The sequence below is a fragment of the Mycetomoellerius zeteki genome, unplaced genomic scaffold, assembly GCF_001594055.1.
Source record: "Mycetomoellerius zeteki isolate Tzet28-1 unplaced genomic scaffold, Tzet1.0 scaffold592, whole genome shotgun sequence".
NCBI classification, from domain to species: Eukaryota; Metazoa; Arthropoda; class Insecta; order Hymenoptera; family Formicidae; genus Mycetomoellerius; species Mycetomoellerius zeteki.
This window is the reverse complement of record NW_017257602.1, coordinates 1-27,095: the sequence shown is the minus strand read 5'-3', so window position 1 is coordinate 27,095 and position 27,095 is coordinate 1. Positions and strand designations below refer to the sequence as shown.

Sequence of the window (27,095 nt, the reverse complement as noted above, 5' to 3'; positions counted from 1 at the left end):
AAAAATAATCTATATATTTAAAATATCTATTATTTCTCCACAAAATATTACTTTAATTTAAATTTATTTTGACATTTATTATATAATAGCGCAACATAACGACGAAAGTCGGCTCGAATCGTATCGGATAGCGACCTCGTTCGAAAATCTCCTTCGCCACGCAAAAAAATCGTGATTATTTGCGTGTGTGTTTACATTCTGTCTCACGAGAATTTGAGACGGCCAGGTACACGCGCCAGGTTCTCGTTGCCAGACGAATTTCAATAAAGGCGAACGCTAAGGGTAATCACGAGAATATTTTGCATCATCTACCGGTCCCAACACACCTGTTTGTGACATTAATATCGCTCAATGAGACCGAGTCCTTGGCTGACGCAAGAAAATCGGAAATTTCACGAGAGCCGTTACACGCAACAACGACAACAACATCGACGTTGTTTTTTGCTCGTCCTGTTTCTGGCACACCGGCCCAGAAAAGTCCAAGACAGGCGGCTAGTCCGCCTTCTAAGCGGAATGTTAAACGCGATAATATTTCATACTGTTAGTTTCACTTCCCACAAAATTAAAAATAACATAACTAATTCTAATATATATAATGTTATAATTTCATACTCAATAATATAAACATAGGTAACATATCCTGGTAAAAAATTTTTTATGTAAGAATATATATAGATATAAGAACATATATATAAATATACAAACATGTATATAAATATATATAATGAAAAATAAAATATGTCCATATATATATAAAATGTCTATTCTTCTTTTATTCGTAAAATTACCATACAGTAATTTTAAGTTCGATATTATATAAGTTTGATATAAGTTCGATATTATATCCCAGAGTTCTGATCGGGGACGACTCGTTATTCCCTGTTGCCTGTGCCTATAATTGCCGCCCAGTGAAAAATGACAATGGAATCAACGTCGAATCGACGTCGATTCGATGATTTCGACGTCGAATCGATGTCGATTCCATTGTCATTTCTCACTGGGCTGTGCCTATTGTGTTTAAGGCTTTAAGCGGGAGCATAAACTCTTGCATAACGCATAAGTCTGGATCTACAATAGGTGTTTTAAGACTTAAGTCATACACTGAAAAAAAAGATTGGCTGCTGCAGCAAATTAGATGGTAAAATATGGCATAGCATTTTTAATTGGTTGTATCAATCAATTTTTGGTTGCGTTAGCCTATCCGCAATGTTAGTATAGGATTTCGATAGGCTAACACAACCAAAAATTGGCTGCTGCAACCAATTAAAAATGCTATGCCATATTTTACCATCTAATTTGCTGCAGCAGCCAATCTTTTTTTCAGTGTAAAAAATTGACCAATTACAGTCGAATCCGAGGGGAATAATCGACTGTGATTCATCCATATCTTATGGCTTAAGGCTTAAAACCCTATTGTAGATCCGGAGTAATACGTAATAAGGCGTAAGAAATTAAACCAATCAGAGTTCTTTATTTCATGGAAAGGAAGGAAACAAAGGACTTTGATTGGTTCATTTTCTTATGCATTACGTATTATGCGTATGCAAGAGTCTGTACTCCCCGCTTTATGGCCATTCTACAATAAGCCATTAGTCATAAATCAGAAGTTAGAAGCTGGAAATCGACGACTGTGATTGGTCAATTTCCAGCTTTTAATTTCTGATTTATGATTAATGGCTTATTGTAGAATGCGTGTTAAACAACACCATGTCCGAAGGTTGAAGAGAACCAAACCTTTTGTATAAAGCTGTGATAAAAGCAGGAGCACATTGTATGGGGGAGGGGATGCAGCGTAGCTAGGAAAATCTAAAGGACATCACGCAGTGGATAGGCTTTAGTTAATAAATAGATATAATTAACATAGCAGAGTAAAATTAATGGTTAGTTTTCTAGACTAGTTTTAATATTGCAAAAAAATACAGCAAAAAAAATTTTATATTGCTTCATATTTATCTACATGAAATATTCATGTAGATGTAAACTTAACATAAATAATACATAATTTGATGTAAACGTAATCTTGAAGTATACAATACAACCTTGCTTTTAGTTGGCATCTACTGAGTTATAGCTCCTATTTTTCTCACGTGTGACTTCAATTATCAGATCCAAATTATCTGCGATAAGAAACGTCTCGTTGGTGCACATGCAAAATATGCAATTTAGATGATACGTGTGATAAAAAAATATTGTCGCTGATAACATATATCTGGCAAAAATTCGATGGAACCTCGCTAGAGATACGCTATAATCGTAATACGAGCGTAAATACGGAAATTCTCTTTTCGTGAAAAGATGCCCTTCAAATTCTGCTTTTGTATTTCCAGAATATATCATATTTCGAGTCTCCGTTATCTCGAATGTAGAAAATTTCAGAGTATTAGTGTTCGGTTAATACACCTAATATTCGAATAAATGAATAAAAAATAAATAAAAATACTCATTCGAATACGCTTCTTTTTTTATTCGTCAAGAAACGAATAAATACTTTTTCATTTCATTTGAATGAATATTTTTTAATATGATTACGAATATTTTCAATTCGTATTCACTTTTACTCTGTATTATCTGCACATAATTTGCAAAGCCTGCAAGTGAAAATAGAAATCTATAAAAACAATGACTACGATTACAGCGTGCGTTTAGACCGCGACCTGTACGATGTACGTCCTTGCTTAACCTAATATAGTATAATAATCTATAATGATAGATTAAACAAAGACATTTTTATTGGGAATAACTAATATATCTCAGAATTTAATGTCCATAGACCACAATGAACGACCAAGATATCTTATAAAATGTTTATAGCATTATATTGTGATATGACCGAAATTATATCGGAATATGTATGGCGCTCTATCAAATAGATATTTATAAATAAAAAATGTATTGCTTTCTAAAATATTTTTCACCTACAATGGTAGAAATCTTGATAGAATAGAATAGAATTTATTACATTTCAGCATTACATAGCCAAGAAGAAAACACAATAAATTCTTATCTCATTCATCCTTCCATATACGCGCTCTTATTTAACTATTTAACTATTTATTTTTTACTTGGCAGAAATCTTAATATCGATGTCGGCGAACTCATGAAATACGTCTGGCAAATTGCGATAATGCATGTGGAATTATGCAAATAAGACTTTGCTATCTTTGCGTCAACTTCTAATTCGTGCCCTCGTGACTCTCATATGGCTTTATTGCATTATTACGTCAACAGCAAGAAATAGATGCATTTATAGACTCTAATACCAACCTTATTCCTGTTAAATTTAGATAGATATTTGTGAGTATTAAAACGTATGATAATCAGATATAATTTATTAAAAAAATATTAATATAATCAATAAAATATTTATTAACAGTTCTTAAAAACTTACAAAATCTCGTATATATAAGATTAAAAAATTGATTAATTTGATGTCATCAATATTTGTATAAAAGATAGATGTTCAACATTATATAATTTGTCTGTTAAGGTATACACTAGCCTGCAAAAAATTGTTTAAACAGTTTTAGCTATTTTTAATATATTTTTGCCTGTTGAACATAAATTCTTTTGAGCACGTCACAATTTTAAGAAAAAGTCGCATTAAAGAAAAAAAAAATGACAATTTTTAGGGTTTTTATGATATTTTGTAGCATTGTGTTTGACAACAAATTTCTTTTCAAAATTGTTAATGCCACGAAAGTATCAATTTTTAGTTTTAAAATGTATTTTATTTCATTTCGAAATGATTTTTCGTTTTTTAAATATAGCAATTTGAAAATAGCCATATTATATTTTCTCAATTTCATATTTCATTTCATAATTTTTAATATAATCCGATTATGTAAGTGCTTTTGGACATTATATCCAAAAGCACTTATTTTTTACATAAAGTGTTAATTTAGAAAAAAATATTTTACAACGTCTCATAAAAATTCTCACAATCGTTATTTTTGCCTCTTTAATTTTTTATTTTTTCCACAATTATGACATGAAAGTCAAATTTGAAAAACGAATGTGTTCAGTACTTAAAAAAGCTACAGGAAATAATAAAGTTCATTCAGACAATAATCCAAATATGTAAATTCGCAGGTATTAGGATATTATTTAGATAACGTTGTATCATGTTGTTATTAAATACAAATTATATATTTCCGTTATTCGACCGAAAATGTGATAAAAAAAACTAAAAAGATTACTGAGAAATGAAACTGAGATCATATATACGAGTTTCCTAATATCAATCAGAAATGTCTGAATATTGACACCGCAAATGATAATGCGGTTAATTGATTCTTATCGGCAAAAGAGACGATATCGCGAATGTCTAAACAGTCACGCGCGTTCACGTGATGGAAATTTTCTGGAAACAAACCTAATTATCTATCGAAAATCCCTCCATGCAAAAAATAGAATATCTTATTACTTTTATCATACATATCTTGTTACAAGAGAGTTTTTTTGCATCTTATTATCCTATCCAATTCAACAAGTCACGTCTTTTGTCGGCAAAAAGCGATTCGCGTAAATTCGTATAAATTAGAGAATATATTTTCTTGTCATTTCTTCTTCCGTCATGATCGACGTAAATACAAGAATTTTTCTTAATACAAACATCTGCGATAACAAACCTTTATTTACTTGTTAATTCTCATTACTGCTATTTTGCAAGTTATCAAGTTTCTAAACTCTCGATAAAAAATATAATTACATAATAATTTTCAATGTACATACTGAATCAATTATTCTATGGTATTAATTCGTTAAATGTTATTGAATATTTTTATTCATATTTTATCTTTAATGCCAACACAGAATGTCGTCCAGTATTCCAATACAACACTTTGATACAATTAAGTATCAAAGATCATATGAAACAAATCTTTATTTTAATACTGCTACATTAATAATCTCTCTCTCTCTCTCTCTCTCTCTCTCTCTCTCTCTCTCTCTCTCTCTCTCGATCTTATAAAAATGTAATAATATCCAACTTAAAGTTTAAAACGTCAACCCGCGTACTTAAATTGATTCTTTGAAATTCTAGAAAAAAAAACTGTACCTTTATAATTGTTCGTTGTTTTATGGAAATATAAGTTGCACGCCTTATCGGCTCAGCGAACCTATCAGGCATTTCATGTTCACGTGGGCCTACGTGTCCCTGAGCTGTATGTGCCTCTCGAGAAGGACATAATACGTGCCTCTCGAGAGCGGCGCGACGTGCCTCTCAAGAATGACACGTCATCAATTTTTTCATATCACACATGGTATATAATTCTTCCCCATCATCATTATCTTAGTCAACTCGAACCGCGACCTTCCCCACAGAATTTTAATTTGCTCCCATGTATCCTCGTTTTTATATTTAAAAAATCCGTTCTTTCGTTCAAAAATAGCCGTACGATTCTTCTATTTTGCAGTTTTTCTTGGAAAAGGTAATGCCAATTTTGTACCGCCAATATACAAACTCGTGCATAATTCTTTAGTTTGTTAACACTGAAGATATTACGAATAAACATTTTGCTAATTAATTACGACAAACAATATAAAAATCGAAGAATTTAATAATTCATGACCTCTGTATTTGTATAGGAAGGTAATTTTTCTTTTAAAATAATTGAACTTTTTTTAGAATTTAGGATTGTTTCTTCAAGCCGCTAAATTATTTATATCGACTAATACTTGCAAAATTATCAATTATAAAGAAAAACGTAAAAGGAAAGAAGGATAATATTACTCATAATGATTTACGAAAGTATACAATTTATTTAATTGTAGAAAAACTTTTATACAGTTTAACGATACACTGAAGTCTTATATCGCCAAGTGAAGTTCCTTCGCTTGACTGTGATACAAATACATATACATATATACATGTTCCAGGAGCGAACGCAATATTTTACAAATTACCATATAAATTACCATTACGATAACCATGATTTGTCCCTTCAAATACATAAAACGTAATAAACTCTCGAAGAAAAAAATAATATTTTAAATAGCTCATAAAAGATGTAAAAAATGGTAATTGTAATTTTTAAAAATCAACAGAATCGATCAACATGAGATGATAATCTGCATGACATTGTTTATTGCATCCGCTCCTACGTTATCCATATTCAATATGCACAACTAGTTTCGTTTAGTGTGATCATAATCTTAGAATCCTGTACATAACCGTTATATACATAAATCAATAATGTCTCATAAATAAATATTCTTTCTTTCTGTCTCTCGGTCAACGCGCTCGAACTTGATGCTAAAGAGTTCCGTTCACGGGGAACAGCTATATAGTAGGCAAAACAATAGGAAAATCTAAAACGGGTTGAAAGAATATCTGAGAAAAAGTATCGCTTTAATATCTTTCGAATAACTTTTAGATTTCTACATTGTCTATAAAAAATCTCCGACCAGCGAAGAATCGATTGATTTTAAACGGTATCCTTAGAAATAGGGTTCTCATGTTCCATGTGTGGCGTTAAATGCTGTTCGTTCAATTTGTTTAACGCAGTTAAACTCACGTTCCATATTGTTCCATACTGAAAAGCGTGCGATTGCATTTAGCACTGAATGCACGCTACGAGTCCGACTCTCCGTAAGTGACTCGTAAGATAGCAGAACTCTCGAGTGAACGACACACTAATCTTCACGTGTCACAGATCACAGACACATTTAGGTACTTGGTTTGCGGACGACACCAAAACCTCTATGCGATGGACCAATCGTCGTCTCGTGTCTTCACTCCACCCTTTATGGCTTATTCTGTTTTTCTCCCCGCTTAGCTCAATTTGCTCCACTTTTCTTCTAATAGTCTCATTTTGAAACATCAAAATCCACTTCTTAATACACCTTCCAATTGATCGAGGTTCGCTATCGTATTTTTCTATCAAATTAACATCACTCCATCAGGATGAATCGAAATTAATTTTTTATATCTTAAATACAATTTTTAAAATGTTGGATGCTTTAATTTTCGTTTTTAACATTGCCTCAATTAATTAGATCAGTCTAGTTTTCTTTTCATACTGTTCTTCATCTTCAAATGCCAGAAGCGATCCAATTCGACTCTGAAGTCTAAGGCACACACGTGATTGACAAAGTACGACTCTCAAGCGATTTCGAAAGTCGCGAGTGCGTTCTTCAAGCCGCCAGCTGAGGAGGTACCAGCTGTTGAACGGGTCGCGTCAGTCGTGGCGCCAACACCGGCAGCAAACTCACCCTCAGCGGCGTCGGGGCCATCTGGGATGCGACGATCTGACCGTTCGAGGAAGATGACGTGGAGGACTTGTCCCTGGCGTGACGTTTCACGTGCTTCGCCAGGTGATCGCTCCTCATGAATCGCCTCTGGCAGACGGCACAGGCGAACTTCTTCTCGCCGGTATGCGTGCGCTTGTGCCGCGACAGTTCGTCGCTGCGTGAGAAACGACGGTTGCAATCCTCGTACGGGCACGGAAACGGTCGCTCGCCGGTATGGGTGCGGGTATGGGCCTTCAGGTGTGACGACTTGAAGTAGTTCTTGCCACAGCCCGGGTACTCGCACTCGTAAACGCGGCGCCGTGTCTCCGCAACACCTGTACTCGTCGTCGTGGTCGTGGCAGTGGTGATAGTCGGTGCTGCGCTTGCGACTAACAGAAGGGGCGTCCGTGGGAGGACCAAAGGTGAACCCAACAAGCCAGCTACCACAATGGGAGTGGGTTTGGGCGCCAGGGGTTGCAATTTCGGTAATTGTTGCTGCTGTTGAGGTTGATATTGTTGCTGTTGCTGCTGACAGCTTTCGCGATCGGTATTCTTGCTGTTCACGATGATTTCTTCCTTGCGCAAGCTCATCTTGAACTTCAGGCTGCGCAGCACGTTCTCCACCGGTCTCGTTACGTTCGCTCGCACGTTCGCCTGCGAACTGGTCGACTGTCGCGCGGGCGAATCACGTGGTACCAATCGGCCGCAGGTCGCGGGGCAACCAGCGAGATTAGCCGGGCTGCAGGTACCGTCCCGATTGGCGCGCATTATTACCGAAACCCGGGCTGGCTCTGGGCTTGGCGGAGGCGTACCGTCTAGCAGCAGCTGAAACAATAAAAAGCTTTGTATTCAAGCAGTTCGGAGAAATTATGAAGGCTACATCCCAGACAGCACAGAATATTTTTATGTAATAAATATTTATTATTTATTTTTTTAAGTATTACATAAATATTTTATACATATTTTATATAAAACATTATTCGAAATATTATTAAAAGATTTAGAATAAATATTTCATAATGTTTATAATAAATGTTTGTAATCTATGCAATCTAACCACAAAAATATTTACAAAATATTTAAAGGCTTAAAATAAGCCTTATAAATATTTATAAATATTTTGTAAATATTATATAAATATTGTGTGCTGTCTGAGGTTGTAGTTTTATTCTGAAAGATATTCCTTTACGCTCGATGAAGAAACAAAAACAAACCCTAAATTTATTCAGTATAGCGAGTTTATGCAAAAGGATAAATACAACTGTGTATCTCAATGTCCGATTTATAAGCAAATTCGAAACATTCCGTAACGCATTGAATAATAGATAGTCTAGAAGAAATAATTTGAAACTATTATAGCAATTATAGATAGATATACTGAAAAATGCTAAATATATATATGTATCGTCTTATCAGATCGTAATAGCTGTGTTCAGCAGAGAAAACAGCTTTACAACTGTTGTAAAATTTGTCAGTATGATTTGTTTATACATTTAGATCCAATGAGAAAAACTAAGGATAAAACTAATCATATGAAGAATTTTACATCAGTTGCAAAGTTGTTTTCTCTGCTAAATGCAGCCAATATCACAAGCTATTTATCAACAAGGAACCGATATAGCAGTCAGCATTTTTGTCGTAAATATCGTCGAAAGGTACAACTACTCGAATGATAAAAAGATGAAAAGATCAATGAAACGGTGCGCATTCAAACGGAGTCATATTACAACAACTCTAATCCGCTCTCTATTCCAGTCGATTAAAACGAGCCAATAAATAGAAGAGAAACTAAGAAAAAAGGAAGAGAATAAACTAAAAAGAGAGACTCAGCCAACGACAATCATTCATGGAAAGTTTGATTCGTATTCCCAATGTGTCGAATATTTCGGAACAGCAAAAGAATTTTCATAGAATGTTTAAATATTAATGAAATATTCGGAATATTATATGAACATTTTCTTGTATATATTATACTCATCCGTAAGTAGTACGCATCTTCACCAACAGAGAACCGCGGCGAAAATGAATCACATTTCACTTGAAGTGAAGTGAGTCCTAAAAATTGGGCTTCATGGTGAAAGTAAAAAAAAATGTGTTTCTGTATAATTTTATTTAAAAATTTATTCGAGGCCCTCCGGACCTAAAATTTTTAGGAAAATTATAATTTTGCGGAATATATATGGGATATTCTCCGAATATGTAACGTTGTATAAATAATGAAATATTTAGCAACTTGAATATTGCTCTTACATTCTCAAAATATTTCGGGATATTCCGGAATATCCTTGGTATATTATTTTGAGGATTTTAGAAACATCTTACGAATATTTCAGAAATATTTAGCGTTAACTGAGTGAGAGAGAGAGAGAGAGAGAGAGAGAGAGAGGCAGAGGAAAACATAGCTATCTCTCGATAAGGCATTCTGCTTTATTTACCTTTGCCAGCTCGCATTGCTCGACGCACCGCCGCTTTCGGGGTGGCTCATCTTCCTCCGAGTCGGAGGGCTGAGGGGTAGGCGGTAGAACGGGATGGGAACCCGCGTTCTCTTCATCTTTCCGTTTGGATCTTGTCGACTGATCCGAAAGCTTCTCCCCTAACAGAGCCGCAACGCTGAACGATAATTGTAGTGGTTCCATCTGCTAAACAAAAGAAAGTATAAGAGCATAATTTCGTCAAAGAGATTCATCGTGTAAATGCCTGCTGAATGAAATTATCTAGTCCAAGACACGTAAGATATTAAAATAAAGTATACGAAGTCAGGATTTTATTTTTGTAAAAAAATATGTTCCCAATATGTCAAGTAACAGTAATACGCAATTATAATATACACGTATAAAGTAAATGCGATTAAAGAGTAAAATAAATGAATACTTCTATTTTTCTAACTCTCTTTGAAAGATAATTGAGGGCGCATGCTCTTAATATAAACATTATTTATTGATAAATATTAAATTTCTATATAAATATTTTATTTATTCCTTTTGTTTTATCTCATCTTATTATATTAGTCTTATTTCATAATTCTTTTGTTTTTTAGAAACAGTATCGATAAGCAATCAATCATCAAACAGAAAATAAAATTTAATTTTGAGATAACTTCAGATTAAACTTTAATAAAATTTAAAAGTTAATGTGAGATATTAAAAAATCAAATTTGTATTAATGAAATCAATTTCGAATACAAAATAGTATATAAAACTTATTTAATTTCATAATTATCCTGATATCATGAATAAAAATTATTATTTTACCATAAATGTAACGATTCACTATCACAAAATAACGAGAAAACTAACACTGTAGAAGCGAAGACGTTCGAGTTTCGCGGGCAACGGCGGGCGATGTTATGGCGGTATATTTAATTCGCTGCCACTTACATGTTTCAACTGGGGCGAGGCCGGTGGGGAAAGAGGCGCCTGATTCGTATCCATATTCACGCAGAGAACGAGGAACACGATTCGTGACTCGAGATAAGAAAAAAAAAATGAGAACCAGAAACCACTGTTTCCCAAGTCAAAAAGCAAAACGGGAGAAACGAGAAAGAACGGAGAACGCGCGCGCGCGCGCGCACGCCGAACCCTCGTCGAGATAAACTGGAGCGACGAGTATAGTACGCGTGCGAACCAGCGGGTGTCTCGCGATGCAATAAGGCTCTCTCAGGTCGAGGCGCCTGGCTATGGGACGCGCCGACCCGCGGCCGTTGCGTGTGTACGTGCGCGATCACGCGGCGCGCGCGGGCGCGACCAATCGCGGCGAGGGGCTCGCCGGCGGCCGGCCAATCGGCGCCGTCCGGTCAGCTCGTGGCCGCGTGATCGCGGGCGTGCTGTTCACGTGCTCCCAGTCTGACTTGTCCCGACTCGGGCCGTGATCGTGACGTCAGCGCGCGTGGCGAGCACGGTCGATACGTCATGGCGCGCCCCGCGAGCGTCATGCCTCTGCGCCCATCCCCCTCCCTCCCTCGCACCCTCGCCGTTTTAATGTTGTGTACGTCTTTCACTCTGTCGGGTCCACGATTCTCGTCTCTCTCCGTTCGCATATAGGCCGTGAACGGCCTCGTCTCTTCGTTTCTACGAATCTCTTCGTCCTTCGCTACAAACTCACTTCTCTTTCTCTCTCTCTCTCTGTTTTGCTTTATCCCTTCCTTCAACTTTCTCGTTGTTTCTTATTTTATGCGAACGCAATGACCTGCGTCCTAAGCAATAAAGATCCGCACATTTTTCCTCGTACCATTATAGCTGATATATTTTTTGTAAAATTACATAACTGTTAGATTTATATTTCGTTTCTCAGTCGAACAGACGCAATTTCGAAGCATCGATATAATTAGTGCTCTTATTTTTTTCTCCTCTTTTTATTTATCTTCTTTTTCGTTTCAGTCTTATTCTACTAGAGACGCATAAGAAAACTAACCGAATCGAAATTAATCACATTCAATTTTTTAGAGAGAGAAAGCAGATTCCATAGATTAAGTAATTCTGAGTTATAAATATTATACTTGTCTAATAATTAGACGATTATCGTTGGAATTTCTTTCGTATGTGCTCTCAATCTTTTTTTAGAAAACATTGGATGTGATAATCTAGAAGTCTAGATAATTCGATAAATGTGATTGTTTATTCAATGTATAAGAATAAAAAAAAATATTGGAAACAAATAATATCGATTATATATTTTGTATAATCTTTAGTCACCTTTCAACTAAAGTTTCTCTTCCTCGCTTACGTGGACAAATTATTTAAAAAAAAAAAAAAGCGCTCTGTACTCGTACATTACCGCGTTGCTTATAACATGACCTAATCCGTAGCGACAAACCCGCATCCGGAGTAATCGGCAACGAGCGCCGGAAGGAGCCCGCACAAGCCTTTTCGGATTGACGATCCATGGAGGCAACCGATACCTTGAAGCGAACACTTTGTTCCACGCTACTCGCGTCAAAACAATGACGCATCGGAAAGTCAAATGTAGAAATATATGTACTTCGCATCTCTCGAATGCCGTTGCGGTGGAAAGCTTACAATAAGTGATTTTTTTAAACGTTAACCAAGTAGATGTATTAGAAAAATGTATAAATATATTTATATAAATATATTAGAAAAAAATTTCGATATTCTTACTTCAATATATCTTTCGAGCCGAAAGCTGTATTGCAGTTTCGACATTGTTTATCAATTTACTATTGGCAGGATAAAAATGGAAATTCGTGTGAGATAGCGAAATTAGTATTCATCGAATGATGAATAATGTGTAATGTACGTAACAACCGCGAGATAAATCGCTTCGTCGGTTGATGTTGTCTTCGTCCTTCCTTCGACGATAACAGATTCGATGGACGCGTGTTGTTGATTATTACATCGGATGCGTTCAACAATTGGTGGCGTGATTTTTCGTTACCGAATGAGTCAATTTGCAAAATACACATTTTTTCCGAAAACTACTCGAGCAGAACAAAAAAATCACGATGACTTGCTTAATTTAGATTAGATTAGACAGATTATATTCAGAAGATATTACCGAATGAAGCAATACTTTGCATGCCTATGTTAGTTACATGACATCAAAATAGCTTCAAAATGATTATCAAAAGGCATGTTTTGATCGATCACGATTAATTTCAACATCATTTTGAGTTAAAGTTTCATAATTGTGTACACATTGTAACAAAACTTGTAAATCTTTCCTCTACAATTTTTCTTTTTTTTTTATTTAAGTGGAAAGCGAAGACACAATTAATAAAAAGAGTACTTGAAAAATTCGAAAAAACCGAGATGATTCCTGGTTACGAGGAACTAACGAGGAACGCTTCTTGGTGACGATTGTGTTAAATATATCGGCCGCCCACTTCACAGAATGGTTAATTCCATTCTCTCGTCAGGTCGGGCTTGTTTTCAATTCGTGCCGAACGCAATAGATTCGGATCCGCGAATACAATTTACTTAATTTAGATTAGATTAAACAGATTATATTCAGAAGATATTGCCGAATGAAGCAATACTTTGCATGTCTATATTAATTACATTAAGTAACTATACTGACTTTTCATTATTTCTAAAATTTTACAGAAATTCTTCACATACATACATGTTTCGGCAAAAACCACGATCTGTTGTTTCAATAAGCTTAGCAAACTGCTATACACTCTAAAAAAATGTCCCAGACAACACACAATATTTACAAAATATTTATAAATATTTGTAAGATTTATTTTAAATATTTTGTAAATATATTTTTGTGGTCTCTTAGATAAACATTTATTATAAATAATATGAAATATTTATTGTAAATGTTATAGTAAAATGCTATGAAAATATTTAATGAGACATTAATAATATTCAAGTAAAAAATACTTTTTAGAAATATTTATTTACATTTATCATAAATATTACGTAAAATATTTGGGTCTATATTTTAATAATATTTCGAATAAAGCTTTATATAAAATATGTATGAAATATCTATATAACATTTCAAAAAATGAATATTAATAAATATTTATCATAAATATTCTGTGCTGTAGATTTAACATCATGCGTCCACATAATTCTCACCGTGTTGGTCAATATTGACACCAACATGGTATAGATTTAAAATCCCTGGTATTAATATTAACACCAACACGCTGAGAATTATATTGACACCTCATTGTGTTAAATCCATACCATATTTTTTAGAGTGTGCAGACGATTGTCGCACAAATAATATCGAGTGCACTTCGATTTATTGATATTTTTATCAAAATTAATTGCCCTTAAGGTGATGGTATTCAATGGGTAAACCGATACAGACTCGCGCCTCGTCGCAAATTAAACCGTTCGTTTATTTCTATTTCAAAAACCCATGTATCTCGTTATTATTTATCATTATTACGTTTCTGCGCGACGACCACGAATCAGCCGTCGTGCTCGTGATCGTCGATCGCGTGGCGGAGGCCTCGACGGCTATCTGCGAGTTAAACAACTCGCTGGCGCGCAAAAGTGTCGTTGATCTTGTTGTGAAGGCGAATAATAAGGGTATCGGGCAGCGCAAGAACACGACCGATCCTCATGATTGCCGAAACTTCTGCAAAGTCCTATAATAGACGACGATTATAAGTTATTGAGATTTTACAGAGCACGAAGATCGAGCATCGGTAAAGTTGATATGCGAAAGAATTCTATATCAATATTATTGTATTATTTGTTACAATAATATAATTTATTGTTGTCGCAAGTAGATAAAGAAAGTGGATAAAACAAATAGATAGACAGTTTTATTTATCACGCGATCTAAGATAACATTCTCTCAAGCTGAAAACACTCATATCAATAAAAATATAAAAGAATAAATACAATAATAAAAAACAGGTTACAAAATAATATGAAAAATAAATGTATACGTATAAATGAAAAGATAACTTCGGTTATATATATTTATAATAGTAGTCAAAAAAAGTAGGAAAAGTAATCGTAATTTACGTTTCTGTTATATGCCTTTATATTAATACTGTGCGATTTCAGTTTTTTACTGTTAATATTAACGGAATTATTGTGAATCGATTTGTCAATAAAGTAACTTGCACAAAAGACTTTTGGTTATTTTGTGATACATAAGTATAGAAAAACAGTAAGAGATGGAGTATTGTAAAATATCAATGTGTAATTGTTGTATTTTTTGTTTAATTTAATGCATACAAGGCTGGGCATGTATTCGAAATACTTTTACAATTGAAAAACGTTTGTAAGACAATTATATTTTAATTATATTTTGTATTTTGTATGTAATTGGAGCGTATAAAAGTATTTTGTATTTTGTATTTCAAATACTAAGAGAGAGAGAGAGAGAGAGAGAGAGTTTGACAATCAATCTCATTATTTGAATTAAAAAATTTGAACGAAAAACTTTCAATCTTTTGATTTTAAATACAAAATACATAATACTTTCACGTGCTCCACTGAAATATAAAATACAAAATACACTTGTATTAGCAATACTGCGTTTTAAATAAAATGATTTCAAATACATGCTCAGCTTGTATGTTCATCTATTTGGGATATACAGCATTTTAGCGCAAGGGATTTATACCGAAAGCACACAAAATGCGCAGATTGGATTCAGTGCATTAAATACGAGTACAATAGATTATATGAATACAATACGTCATATGAATGTGTCTGCCTTATATAATAATATTTAATTGTAATATATGCAAAAGATTAGAATTATTATCCATTATTTCGTATACATTTAGCATTCTTATTCCCTAATAAAGTTTGCAAACACATTTTATAAATTACAGTATCATTTTACGTCTTTATAAGCATTATTTGTAAATTTTTTATGAGTCGTATATCCCATTCTTATGGATATATATATATATATATACCCTATTTTGCATATAAACTTATCACGCTTAAATTGAAAATCACAAAAAATAGCCTGAGGCTTTAATTTCATAAAAGTTAAGTATAATGGAGTAGATTAAGCACGTCTCATAAGATACTAACACTTGAATTCTCAATCAATTCAATTCTTAATCAATCCAGTTTGCGAGAAATCGTATAAATAAAGAGATAAATGATAAGTAGATAAAGTCTTATTACACAAGTATGATACCGAGATTCGAAATGCGAGCGAAATAAAATGGCGCACGAAAAATGAATGTTTTTCCCCTTTTTTAATTTTCTAATTATCGATGATTATTCATTGCGTGCGTTTTGGACTATGCAACATTTTAGTCGCATATACATTTTTGAATGCATTTAATATACCTGGTTTCATTTTTTTTTTTCTATTTTTGTTGCAATTATCACGACGGACGGGAATCCAACTTTGAGCGCTGAAAATCCCGCGCGTTTCATTGAGGCACGCCCGTGCAGTCACGCGCGTTTCCGTTGACATGGTGTCGCAATAAATAATTTACGAGACGATTAACACTCTTTAGACGCGATGTCTGTTCGAGACCTGCGAGACGCAAACGACCGCTATTTAACGGGGCGAAGGTGAATCGTGTGCGTCAGGGCGATTTTTAGGGTCGCTTTAATTGAAAGGAGGAATGAGGGAAAGAATCGATGGCTGGTCCACAGATAAACATGTTAGTAGGTCAATGTAGCGAGAAACTCACGTACGTACTGGTACGTACTTAAGGGGAGAAACTCATGTAAATAACTAAAAATTCATCAATTTTCGGGAATTTATTGTGAAGAATATATTGAATCAATCTTTTTGAAACTTTTAGTATACTTTATTATGTAATTATAGATTTGAAAAAATTTTTTATTTTTATAATATGTATTTAAATATTAACGTTACGAGAATGTATGTCCAACCATTAAAAAAAAGTACTTCGCGCCGTGGAGTGTAGGGATCACTATTGTTTTTATCTGAAATCAAAAATTCAAAATGGAAACGTTAGTTAATGAATATATACGTTTAACATGAACCTATTTTTAAGTTAAAAAAGGCAAAATAAAGAAATAGTGATGTTCCAAAAAAAAGATGCGTTTTAAGATAAATACTAAAAAAAAATAATTGTTTATTTCAAAAACATTTATGTAAAAATACGTTCATGCTGTGAAGATGTTATATGTGTACGCAAGGAGAAGTTCGTTATTTAAAAATTGTTTGAGCTACATTCCACACCGCTCGAAAATTATCGTTTCGAGAAAAACGCGTTTAAATTTTTCGATACAGAAAAATAACATTTTTTTGGAAACTTACAGCTGTTTTATGCTAATTTGCAATGCCAGGTCTGTATATTAATCCTTCTTCTTCCTCAAAATGGAGTAATAAAGCCGCTTGTGTTGCTCTTTTCGACCAGTTAGGAACTGATAGGAAGGGTGACGCCTTCCTGTTTATACCTCCGAGTACACAGCGCGCTTCCGCGCCGCCATTAATAGCTGCTTTAATTTTCGAATTTAATTCTACGGCTTTGACATTTTGTTCTATATGTTACATACTATTGATTTATGAAAAAAAAAATAATTTCGATTTTTTTTCAACCTTCTAAATGAGTTTCCTCCCTTAATACATAATACCGAAATCGCGTTACAATGACATAGGAATGAAAATCGAACCTTAACTTGGAAGTTCATATTGATGTTTTAATCTTCTATAATATTTATAACTTATTCATTGTTTTGTTGAAGCAGTCTCTTTCTTTAGAAGCTTTTTTAGAAGAGATATTATTAGTCGTGATGTCTCATGCTAAAATAAAAAATAATCTTGAAGTTGTATGTATCTGTGTATATATATGTTCAGTTTTGGAACAATTTCAACCAGCTATGGAGAAAAAAACCCATATTTATCAAATAAGCTATATACTACTGATTGAGAAAAAGATACACCAAAAATTATCTGTGACATAATGTTTATTTTATTAAAATAAATTCTTATTTAAATATAGCGAAATAAAATTTTATTCCTAGCAAATAAATCATTAATTTTATTTTTTACAATTAACGAGATATCTTTCACAAAAATTTATTTTGTCATCATGTTCAAATTTTTTTATAACCAATAAATATCGAAGAAATTGGAAAATGTCACGTATAATTTATTTGCGAATATACATTTACCTGCGATTTGTTTCTTAGCGTACAAGGATTGTTACTTCATCATTAATCATGTATGTTTATTTTCTTTACCACAATAATTTTAAATTTATTTTATTCGAAACTAACATTATCTTATTTATTTTATTTGCATTTTCAGCGCTTTATTTATCCTTAGTCATTACATAATTATAAGAATTAATTCCGATTAGTATACATATACATAGGTCATCTCGCTTATCGGACTAACGTCACAATAAAACACTTTTTGTGAAATTTTTCTTGACACACGAGGATTGCATAAAGTGACATTATAAATGGTAAGATTACACAGATAGATCTTTCTGCACACGAAAACAATTATGTCGTATTAATAGCATTAACTAACAACATTAATTAAAAATAATCTAAATTTAATTACAGCAATAATGAAACAAATCATGCTTTTGTTTTAATAAAATGCCATTTGTTTAATAACAATTAAACAAATAAAATTGCTTAATAATAATTAAACAAGTAGCATTTAATTATAACTAAATATTTAATTATAATTAATAATACCGTTATCAACCCTTAATATATAAAATTGGGTTATTCCTATTCTTATCGTTTTTTTCTTGAAATATTATAAACATCTGATTAAACTGATTTACGTTCTTTTCCTAAAAAAAACTTTGGCATTTAGAAAACAAGTTTTGTGCCTTATCGGCTCCCATTCTCACGTATCCTGCGACGAGAATATTTTAAAAATTCACATAGGTCAAGATTTATCGTATATAGAGTGAACTTTTTTTACAGTTGAAAAATTTGTATTTTTTCTTTATTTTTAATTAATTTTGTTTATGTTGCAAGAATTTCACAAATTATTAAAAAAATGAAAACAAAACAATTTTTTTGCGCAAAATATTATAAATAATATTCAAAGAATGTAATAAATAAAAATAAAAAATATTCAAATAAAAATTCAAAAATGTTTTTTTCTAATTAGTTGTAACTTTTTTCTAACGCAATATCAATAATGAAATGCATTGTTTAAAATGATAATGTAATAAACGCTCAATTTATATCTATTTATGCACTGTAAAAAAAATGTTATTTTCAGGTTACTCAATAACTAAGCTTTTTAAACAATCGACACTTAAACTATTTCTTTTTTTTTGTAGTTTGGAATGTCAACTTTAAGATATTGAAACATATTTTTCCGTTAAATATTTCTGTTTCAGAGTTTTGCATTTTTGTAAAAAAAAGTTCAAAAATGTGAAATCTAACTCGAAAAAAGAATGAAAATTTGCCATTCATATTTAGGAGTGCAACTTTTCACTCTTTTTCAATAGTGGTAGTATTTTAACTATTTTGAAGTGAGATGTCATTCCAAGAAATATAGAATATAAAGTTATTTATCAAAGCGCATATGCATTTTCTACGTATATAAGCTCGATAAGCGTCTAATTCACGCGTAAGGCTACATTAACAGCCCCACGTGAACGTCGCGTTGCGATATGCCGCGTTTGTTTTCCCGTGGCAAGGCAAAGCGCGTGCAATCCAGTGCAATCGCCACAAAGAATTCTAAACTAAAGTCACTCACAGCACGGAGCAGAGCACGCGTGGATGCTCGCGTTAGGCCGGAATCAAACTACGCATCGAAGATTGAGATTGAAGATTGAAAAATTCAAATTTGACCAATCAAAACAATAGGAGCTAAAATTCCTTTGTCTTCTTTGGTCAAATTTTAATCTTCAATCTTCAATCTCAATCTTCAATGCGTAAGGTCGGACTCAAACTACGCATTGAAGATTGAGATTGAAGATTGATTACTTTTCAAACAAGCATGCGAAATACTTAGAATGATGTAGACTAATAGCCATTCTACAATGTGCTCGTTGTTTCCTGTTTCTTGCTGTTTGTTTCTATTTGTCTCTTGCCTTTTGGTCAAAAAAGGCAAGAGACAAACAGCAAGAAACAGGAAACAAAGAACACATTGTAGAATGGCTTTGCCGCTTCTAAAATAACATGCATATTTTTGGAGATTTGCGTATTTTTGGAAAAGATGCGTTTTTTTTTTTTTTAGGAGACGAATATGTAATTTCATTTGCAATTTACGATTACAGTTCACGGATCGTGAAGTGGAACACGTGTACAGTCCAAATTTAAACGAGATTTCGTGGCTTTTGTCAGCTTCTGCACACTGAACCACTACTTGCCAGCACGCGAATACTTTTCGAATCGCACGTGCGGCAATTATTCAAATTCGATAGACCACAAAGCGCCATCTCTGAGAGTCTCAAACGATTGGATTAAAGACTGCGGATGAAGTCTTCTATCTAGCAATGACTAGCATTCCGTTACGAACTGTTGGCGAGATCACTTGGAAAAGGTAAGTGTATTTTATTTAATTTTTTAAGTAAATTTTTTAATTTTAGTTAATTTAAATTTGTTTTTATTTGAAGGATTTTATGATGTATTCGAATATAGTTACACTTCGATAATTGAAAATAATCTTAATAAATATTATTATAAAGTTAAAAAACTATGAATAATCCCACTCAATTATGATATCATTATATTATACATATGACATTTTTTCCTATTTTCATTTATATTCGTAATAGTTAATTGGCTGGAAAAGACTTAGAGATCAAATCAAATTTTAATTGGAAAGTTTTAGGAACATGTAGAATTCAATTGGAATTAATATATGATGAAAAGTACGTAAAGAATATAATTAATAATATAATTTAAGAATATAATATTATCGGAAGTAAATATCAACGCTTGCAACTTCGTATTGATTTTAATTTAATTTAATTATTTGATGCAAATTTAAGGATCGATGAAGATAAATCTAAATAAGAGAATTCCTATATTCGGTTAAAGCGGATCTTATTGCTTAAATTTAAATATTATAGCTGAGATATCTCATACTCAGGAGACCAAAATAGTAATATCATTTATTAAATTGACAAACAATTTAATAATTTTTGATAAAAATAAACATCTTTTTAAGAATATTAATAATTAGAGATTAACGAAAATCTTAAATCTACAATTTTATTGCAAAAAATATTGCCTCAACCAGAGTTTGAACGTAAAACTGCCGACTTTCCAGAGCGAGCGTGATATCGATTTATCATAGTATATCGATTTGTTGTTAACAAAATCTTAATAAAAAAAATATTAAAAGTGGAATAGAGAATGCGTCATTGAAGCAATCAATCAGCGCTATTCCGAATCTCTATTCCGCAGTCTTTTTCCGCATCATGCGATTTCACCCTAAGACGTATCGTAAGAATCAGCCAATCACAGTTGAGAATTCTTTTGAACCCTTAATTCTAATTGGCTGATTCTTACGGTACGTCTTATGATTACTGTTACGGAAGATTTTTCTTTAAAATTGTGATTTCAGTGTATCGTCAAAGTTTGATTATTAACAGAGATGATAAATACAGAGAAAAAATTGTAATTTTTCGGCAATATATAAAATATTATAGCTTTACAAGTATACATATTTATTGAGTATTTTATGGAGCATTTTATGGAGCATTTATGTAATAAAAAAATCATGAATTTAATAATGTATTAGCCAAATATTTATGTTAATAATAGCAAATTTATATCAATTGTCGATAATGTCAATGTTCTTCAATTACCTCCTCTTATTATTAAGCGTTATTTGAAAAAGATTCAATGTAGTACGGCAAGAAAACAGATATAATAGATTCGACCGATATTTTATATTGTCAGTACTAAAAATTTATATATTTAAAATAAGCCTTATAAATATTTATAAATATCTTACAAATATTTTATAAATATTGTGTGTTGTCTGGGACATATATACATATATATTTTTTTTAAATTAAAAAATTTATATATTTATAGCATACACATTATGTGTACTATAAATTTTCAACATTGACAGTGAATACAGAAAACGTAGCCAAGAAACTTAAAAAATATATATATATGTCTCAGACAATACACAATATTTATAAAATATTTATAAGATATTTATAAATATTTATAAGGCTTATTTTAAATATTTTATAAATATTTTTGTGGTCTTTTAGATTGCATAGATCATAAACATTTATCATAAATATTATAAAATATTTATTGTAAATTCTGGCTGAGGTAATATTTTTTACAATAAGTTCTTTACCGAATTAATTTAGGGGGGGTTATTTTCATATAGGAATGTCCGAATGTATCAGTTCCTCATCATATTTATATTATTAACGTCTCGATTGTGGTTAATGTCTGAATGTTTCGGCGCACAGTCACATCTGAGATAATTAAAAATTATCGTATTGTTGAAAACTAGTGTACTTTAAAATTGGAATAAATTAGTTTTATAATTGTGATCTAAAATTTGTTCTGATATTGACCTATTATCATTGAATTCATTGCATTTGCAAAATAGAGCTTGACATTATTGATTATTTATTGTAAATCTTGTAGTAAATGCTATGGATATATAATACATTAATAAGACATTATATATAATTCAAATAAGAAATATACTTAACAGAAATATTTATTTATATTTATCATAAATATTACATAAAATATTTAATCTATCTTTTAATAATATTTCGAATAAAGTTTTATACAAGATATGTATAAAATATTTATATAACATTTAAAAAAATGAATAATAAATATTTATCATAAATATTCTGTGCTATCTAGGGTGTACCTTAATTATAAATCGCTACAAATACAAAAAGTATACAGAATAATCTTTCAATTAGTACCGCCCATTCCAAGAAAAGATAATAATGAATGTGTAATACGCGAGAATATGAACAGAGTTCCAAAGTGCGCCTGCTCTTTTTACTTCTCCTGACGAACATCGCGCGAGTAAACAAACCAAACGAAGTAATTATGACGTCCTTGACGAATCTGCCGCCAATCGCAAGGCTTTCCAGCAAAGTGATTCGAATCCTGGGATGCAATCCTGGTCCGATGACTTTACAGGGCACAAATACTTACCTCGTAGGCACTGGACGCAGGTGATAAACTCTATTTTTATGAAGTGTGTTTGAAAGAGATTATTGAATGTAATTTATTTTGACAACAGGGAAAGAATATCGAATTAAAACTGTCGTTTTCTTTAATAACGATATCGAAATTGCGATTTTTCAGACAATTTTATGTGAAGATCGAGAAAAATGTTTAACATAAAGACATTTTAGGTTAAAAAAATATGTCAATCGTGTTAACATCGAATAAACAAATTTGAAATTTATGTGGAACTTTGAAAAATGATGTTCCGATATGTAAGACGAGCAAGCATTGTGATCAAAATTGCTGCTGCCATGTTCAAAGATCAAAAAGGAATTTAAAATAAAAAACAAACGTGAATTTTTTCTTAGGTTAGGTTTCAGCCTCCGTTATATGCGCATGCGCCAATAAATAGCGCGCCACTTTCAAAATCTTAAGAATAAAATAACATTTTAAATATTAATATCTGACTCTCTCAGCATTAAAAATGTGAAAATTTTAAAATTCTCGGGCGAGTGAGAGTATGATTATGACATCATTGCGTAATGTAAACTTAAACTTTTATCATGAAAATTGGTTTTAATGTTTGCGCTCACCGAAAAACCAAGAAATTTTGTCAATACATATTTAGACGTGGTAATAGAATGTTGCTAAGCTATACGTAATGAAACAAAGACAATTGTATCTACATTGATGTTTGCAACGGGTGAGTCTTTTCACAAAATTAGATTTGATGATATAAATCACACATTAAAATTGTATTACACAATCAACAATCTTAAACCTGGTAATTTAAGACTACATACAGTTGCACACAACAATGGAAACAAAGGCTGCATGAAGCACATGATATTGGTTGTACATCATTGAAGATGGCTCGAATTGAGCTGAAACGTTCGAAAATATATGTAAGCAATTAAAGAAATGCACGAACTTACGAAAAAGATTACGTAATAATTACTGCGGAACTACTCTCACTTGCCAGATAATTTTAAAATTTTCACATAACATATTTTGTTTTATTCAATCACAAAAAAAGAACGAAAACATTTTTCTCGATTAAACTGTTCAACGAACTTTCTTGAGAACAAGGTTAATTGTTTTTCACAGTTTTTTAGACGCTCTCCGTTTATTCAATTGTTCGTTTGAAAAACTACGAGAATCGATTACCTACGTTCTTGTGCACTTTTTTTTATTGAACAATGTTAATGAAGTTGAGAAATATCTAGGGGCGGAATTCATTTCAAGACTATCTTAAGTAATGTCTAAAGACGCTAATACGGCCCTCTGATTGGTTCGTGACTTCTTAAAAACTACTTAAAACGGTTTTGAATGTAAGATCTGACTATGAATACCGGGAGGAGTTACAATATTTTCCAATTGTATTATTACTAATGATTATAATAAGCTACCTGAGATATTTTTTGAAAAATTAAGGGTGTAATAATAAAGATAGAGATAAACGATAAATAAATTATTAATGACATTAAAAAATAACAGGTATTACGTAAATTGCATTTTTGTAACGAATAATATCCTTATCTTATTAGAATATCTCTCTTTCCTAATATTTTTTAATCTTATTACAAAAATCGCACGAAAAAGCGATAAACGGGTACGTATTATATAATAAATTTATTATAATTTGTAATAATTTATTTGCAAATTGTTATAAATTTTAAATTATAATAATTTACAATAAATTATTATATAATGTATATAATGTATAATTTAAAATAATTTGAGATAATTTTAAAAACTGAATGCACTGTTCCTCGAATGAATGCAAATAATTTTTTTCGACGATTTGTTATTGCAGACGTGTGCTAGTTGATTCTGGAGAAGCAAAGACAGCCGGTGATTATATAAAACTCTTGGACAGTGTATTAAACGAAGAGAATGCGACTATTGAGCATTTGGTGGTCACACATTGGCATCACGATCACATTGGAGGAGTGGAGCCCGTGCGAAACTTGCTAAGGAGATTGTTTCCCACGGAAAAGCAGCCAATTGTGTGGAAATTGCCACGATCGCCGAATGATACGAACAGCTCGGATGATGAGAAATCAATTCAATGGAAACCTCTGAAGAATGATCAAGTTGTGGAGGTCGAAGGAGCGAAGCTTCAAATAAAATACACGCCAGGGCACACCAGCGATCATGCATGTCTGTTGCTGCAGGACGAGAATATTTTGTTCAGCGGCGATTGCATCCTCGGGGAAAGTACGACAGTCTTCGAAGATCTTCACGATTACATGTTGTCGCTAAATAAAATTCTAGAGTTGCGGCCCAAGATAATTTATCCAGGTCACGGGCCAGTTCTTAACGATCCTCTGCCACATATACAGTATTACATTAAGCACAGACAGCAGAGGGAGGAGAATATTTTACAGATGCTGCAACAACAGGGAAATGATAAATCGATGACGGAGATGGACATTGTTAAGCTGATATACAAGGTAAATGATGCAATAAATTAATTACTTATATGTACGTAGTTTTTCTAAAGGAATTAATTAAAATTAAAAATATTTTGCACAGGATACCCCAGAGAAATTGTGGCTAGCTGCAGCATTTACTGTGGGACATCATCTTCGCAAGCTAGAGAAAGAGGGGAAAGTGTTGCAAGAAGAAGAAGGTGGCTGGCGGAGAATTAGAGGTAAAATGTAGATAGGTGTACCATGTGAAAAACGTCCACATTAAATATACAAATTAGATTAAAATTAGATAAAATTAAATATTTAAGGAGTAGAAATAAAATTTTGTTCGAAAACTTATAAAATATTAATTCTGGAAAAAAACCTTAAATGTATTTTATGTATATAAATATATAAATATAATTTAAATATATTATATTAATAAAATTTTAATGTAAATTTAATTACGATTATATAATATATGTATATGTATATATAAATCTAAATTAAGTTTTTATTGAAATTATAAGAACCTCTCAATCAAGACAAAGAAATTTTATGGAATGCGCGAGAATACCGTTGTGAAACATTTATTCAACTTACAGGAGTAAATAATGATACATTGTTACGAATTTCTGTCGAAGTTAGGCTGGTATTTGTTATCAATGACGTGCGTATAACAAGAAGAGCACACGTTTACGACAATTTCACGAGATACATACCGCAAGTGATACACAGTTTTCTTCCCAGTTGAGGCGAATCATTAATCATCGCGTGCAGCTACGGACACATTACAACGGTCAATATAAAATATATATATGTATATATATATATATATACTATATATATGTGTGTATACTTGGTTAGAAAGATATGTTGCTGTCGCGACAATAAATGTTTCGTTACATTTTTTTCATTATAAAATCTCTCTTTCTCTCTATCTCTCTTTCTTCTATTAGCTACATAATCTTGGCGAATATTAGCACCCCTCGTCTTGAACATGTGGGGAAGTACCCCAAAAAATTCGATGTCGCAATATACGTACACGAGATATCGCTAAAGTGCGAAACGTTGAAATATGAAAGCTCAGGAAGTCAATGATTTTTTAACATCTAGGAATACGGGAGATCAACAATAAGTAATCAGAAATTCAGTACAATACATAAAATTCAATAATAATATAGTATTCCTAGGATTTTTTGGAGGATCTATAATCCTGAGGGATAAAAATTAAAGTTACAAATTAAAAATATTAAGATCAGGAACATTAAAAATAAAAGATGTTCTATAATGCTTTGTTTATGCTTCGATCTTAACCCTAAAATCTTAAAATTCAGCCAATGGAATACAGATTTCAGTTAGGACCAATTAAGACTGGCAGCCTTATTGACTGAATTTTAGGATTTTAGGGTTAAGACCGAAGCATAAACCAAGCAAAAGACTTTGAAAATTCAACAATTCGAGGACTTAAGAAATCTATTTTATAGATTTGATGATCATCGTTGATCTTAAATCCGGAAAATTAAGAATCCAGACACGATCATGTAATTTTCCTTTAGAGACCCAAAAAAGTTTCATGTGAACTCGACTCTTACTGTATAATTATGTAATTTTTTCTTTTAACATTTTAAGATTTTAATCGAGACTTATAGTTGTTCTGTGATTCGTGAAAAAGTTCATGTAGAATCAGAATAAGTGAAGAATTAAAAGTTACATGATTGGTGTCCTGACGATTTACATAGAGAATCTAAAAATATACAGAAAGAGAAGTATAATCGCTGTTATAAATTAAAGAGCTTAGCAACTTAGCGCACTTTAGTTACATCCAATATATATAATTATATGGACGTGTATGTCCTTAATAAGCTCACTTTGTAATATTTAGCCCACTCTCTACTCTCTCTTTGGATAAACGTAA

General features: G+C 32.3%; 2 protein-coding genes across 4 annotated transcripts; one reads left to right on the top strand and one right to left on the bottom strand.

Moving 5' to 3' along the window:
• Positions 1-6,946: 6,946 nt before the first annotated feature.
• LOC108728244 (Krueppel-like factor 13) lies at positions 6,947-10,854 on the bottom strand. Of its 2 annotated transcripts, none has more exons than XM_018456712.1 (3): positions 10,608-10,854; positions 9,666-9,866; positions 6,947-8,055 (listed from the first exon to the last, which is right to left on the bottom strand). In XM_018456712.1, the coding sequence occupies exons 1-3, from the start codon at positions 10,659-10,661 to the stop codon at positions 7,135-7,137; spliced, it is 1,176 nt and encodes a 391-aa protein (XP_018312214.1). In that variant the 5' UTR covers positions 10,662-10,854; the 3' UTR covers positions 6,947-7,134. The 2 variants fall into 2 exon arrangements, with proteins under 2 accessions (XP_018312214.1, XP_018312215.1); XM_018456713.1 differs by lacking the exon at positions 10,608-10,854 and adding an exon at positions 10,527-10,601.
• A 9,224-nt stretch (positions 10,855-20,078) lies between these two features.
• On the top strand, positions 20,079-25,452 carry LOC108728234 (endoribonuclease LACTB2). Of its 2 annotated transcripts, XM_018456701.1 has the most exons (4): positions 20,079-20,130; positions 22,566-22,768; positions 24,580-25,219; positions 25,302-25,452. In XM_018456701.1, exons 2-4 carry the CDS (start codon positions 22,641-22,643, stop codon positions 25,428-25,430), a joined length of 897 nt encoding a protein of 298 aa, XP_018312203.1. In that variant the 5' UTR covers positions 20,079-20,130; positions 22,566-22,640; the 3' UTR covers positions 25,431-25,452. The 2 variants fall into 2 exon arrangements, with proteins under 2 accessions (XP_018312203.1, XP_018312202.1); XM_018456700.1 differs by lacking the exon at positions 20,079-20,130 and having other exon boundaries at positions 22,464-22,768.
• The last annotated feature ends 1,643 nt before the right edge of the window (positions 25,453-27,095 follow it).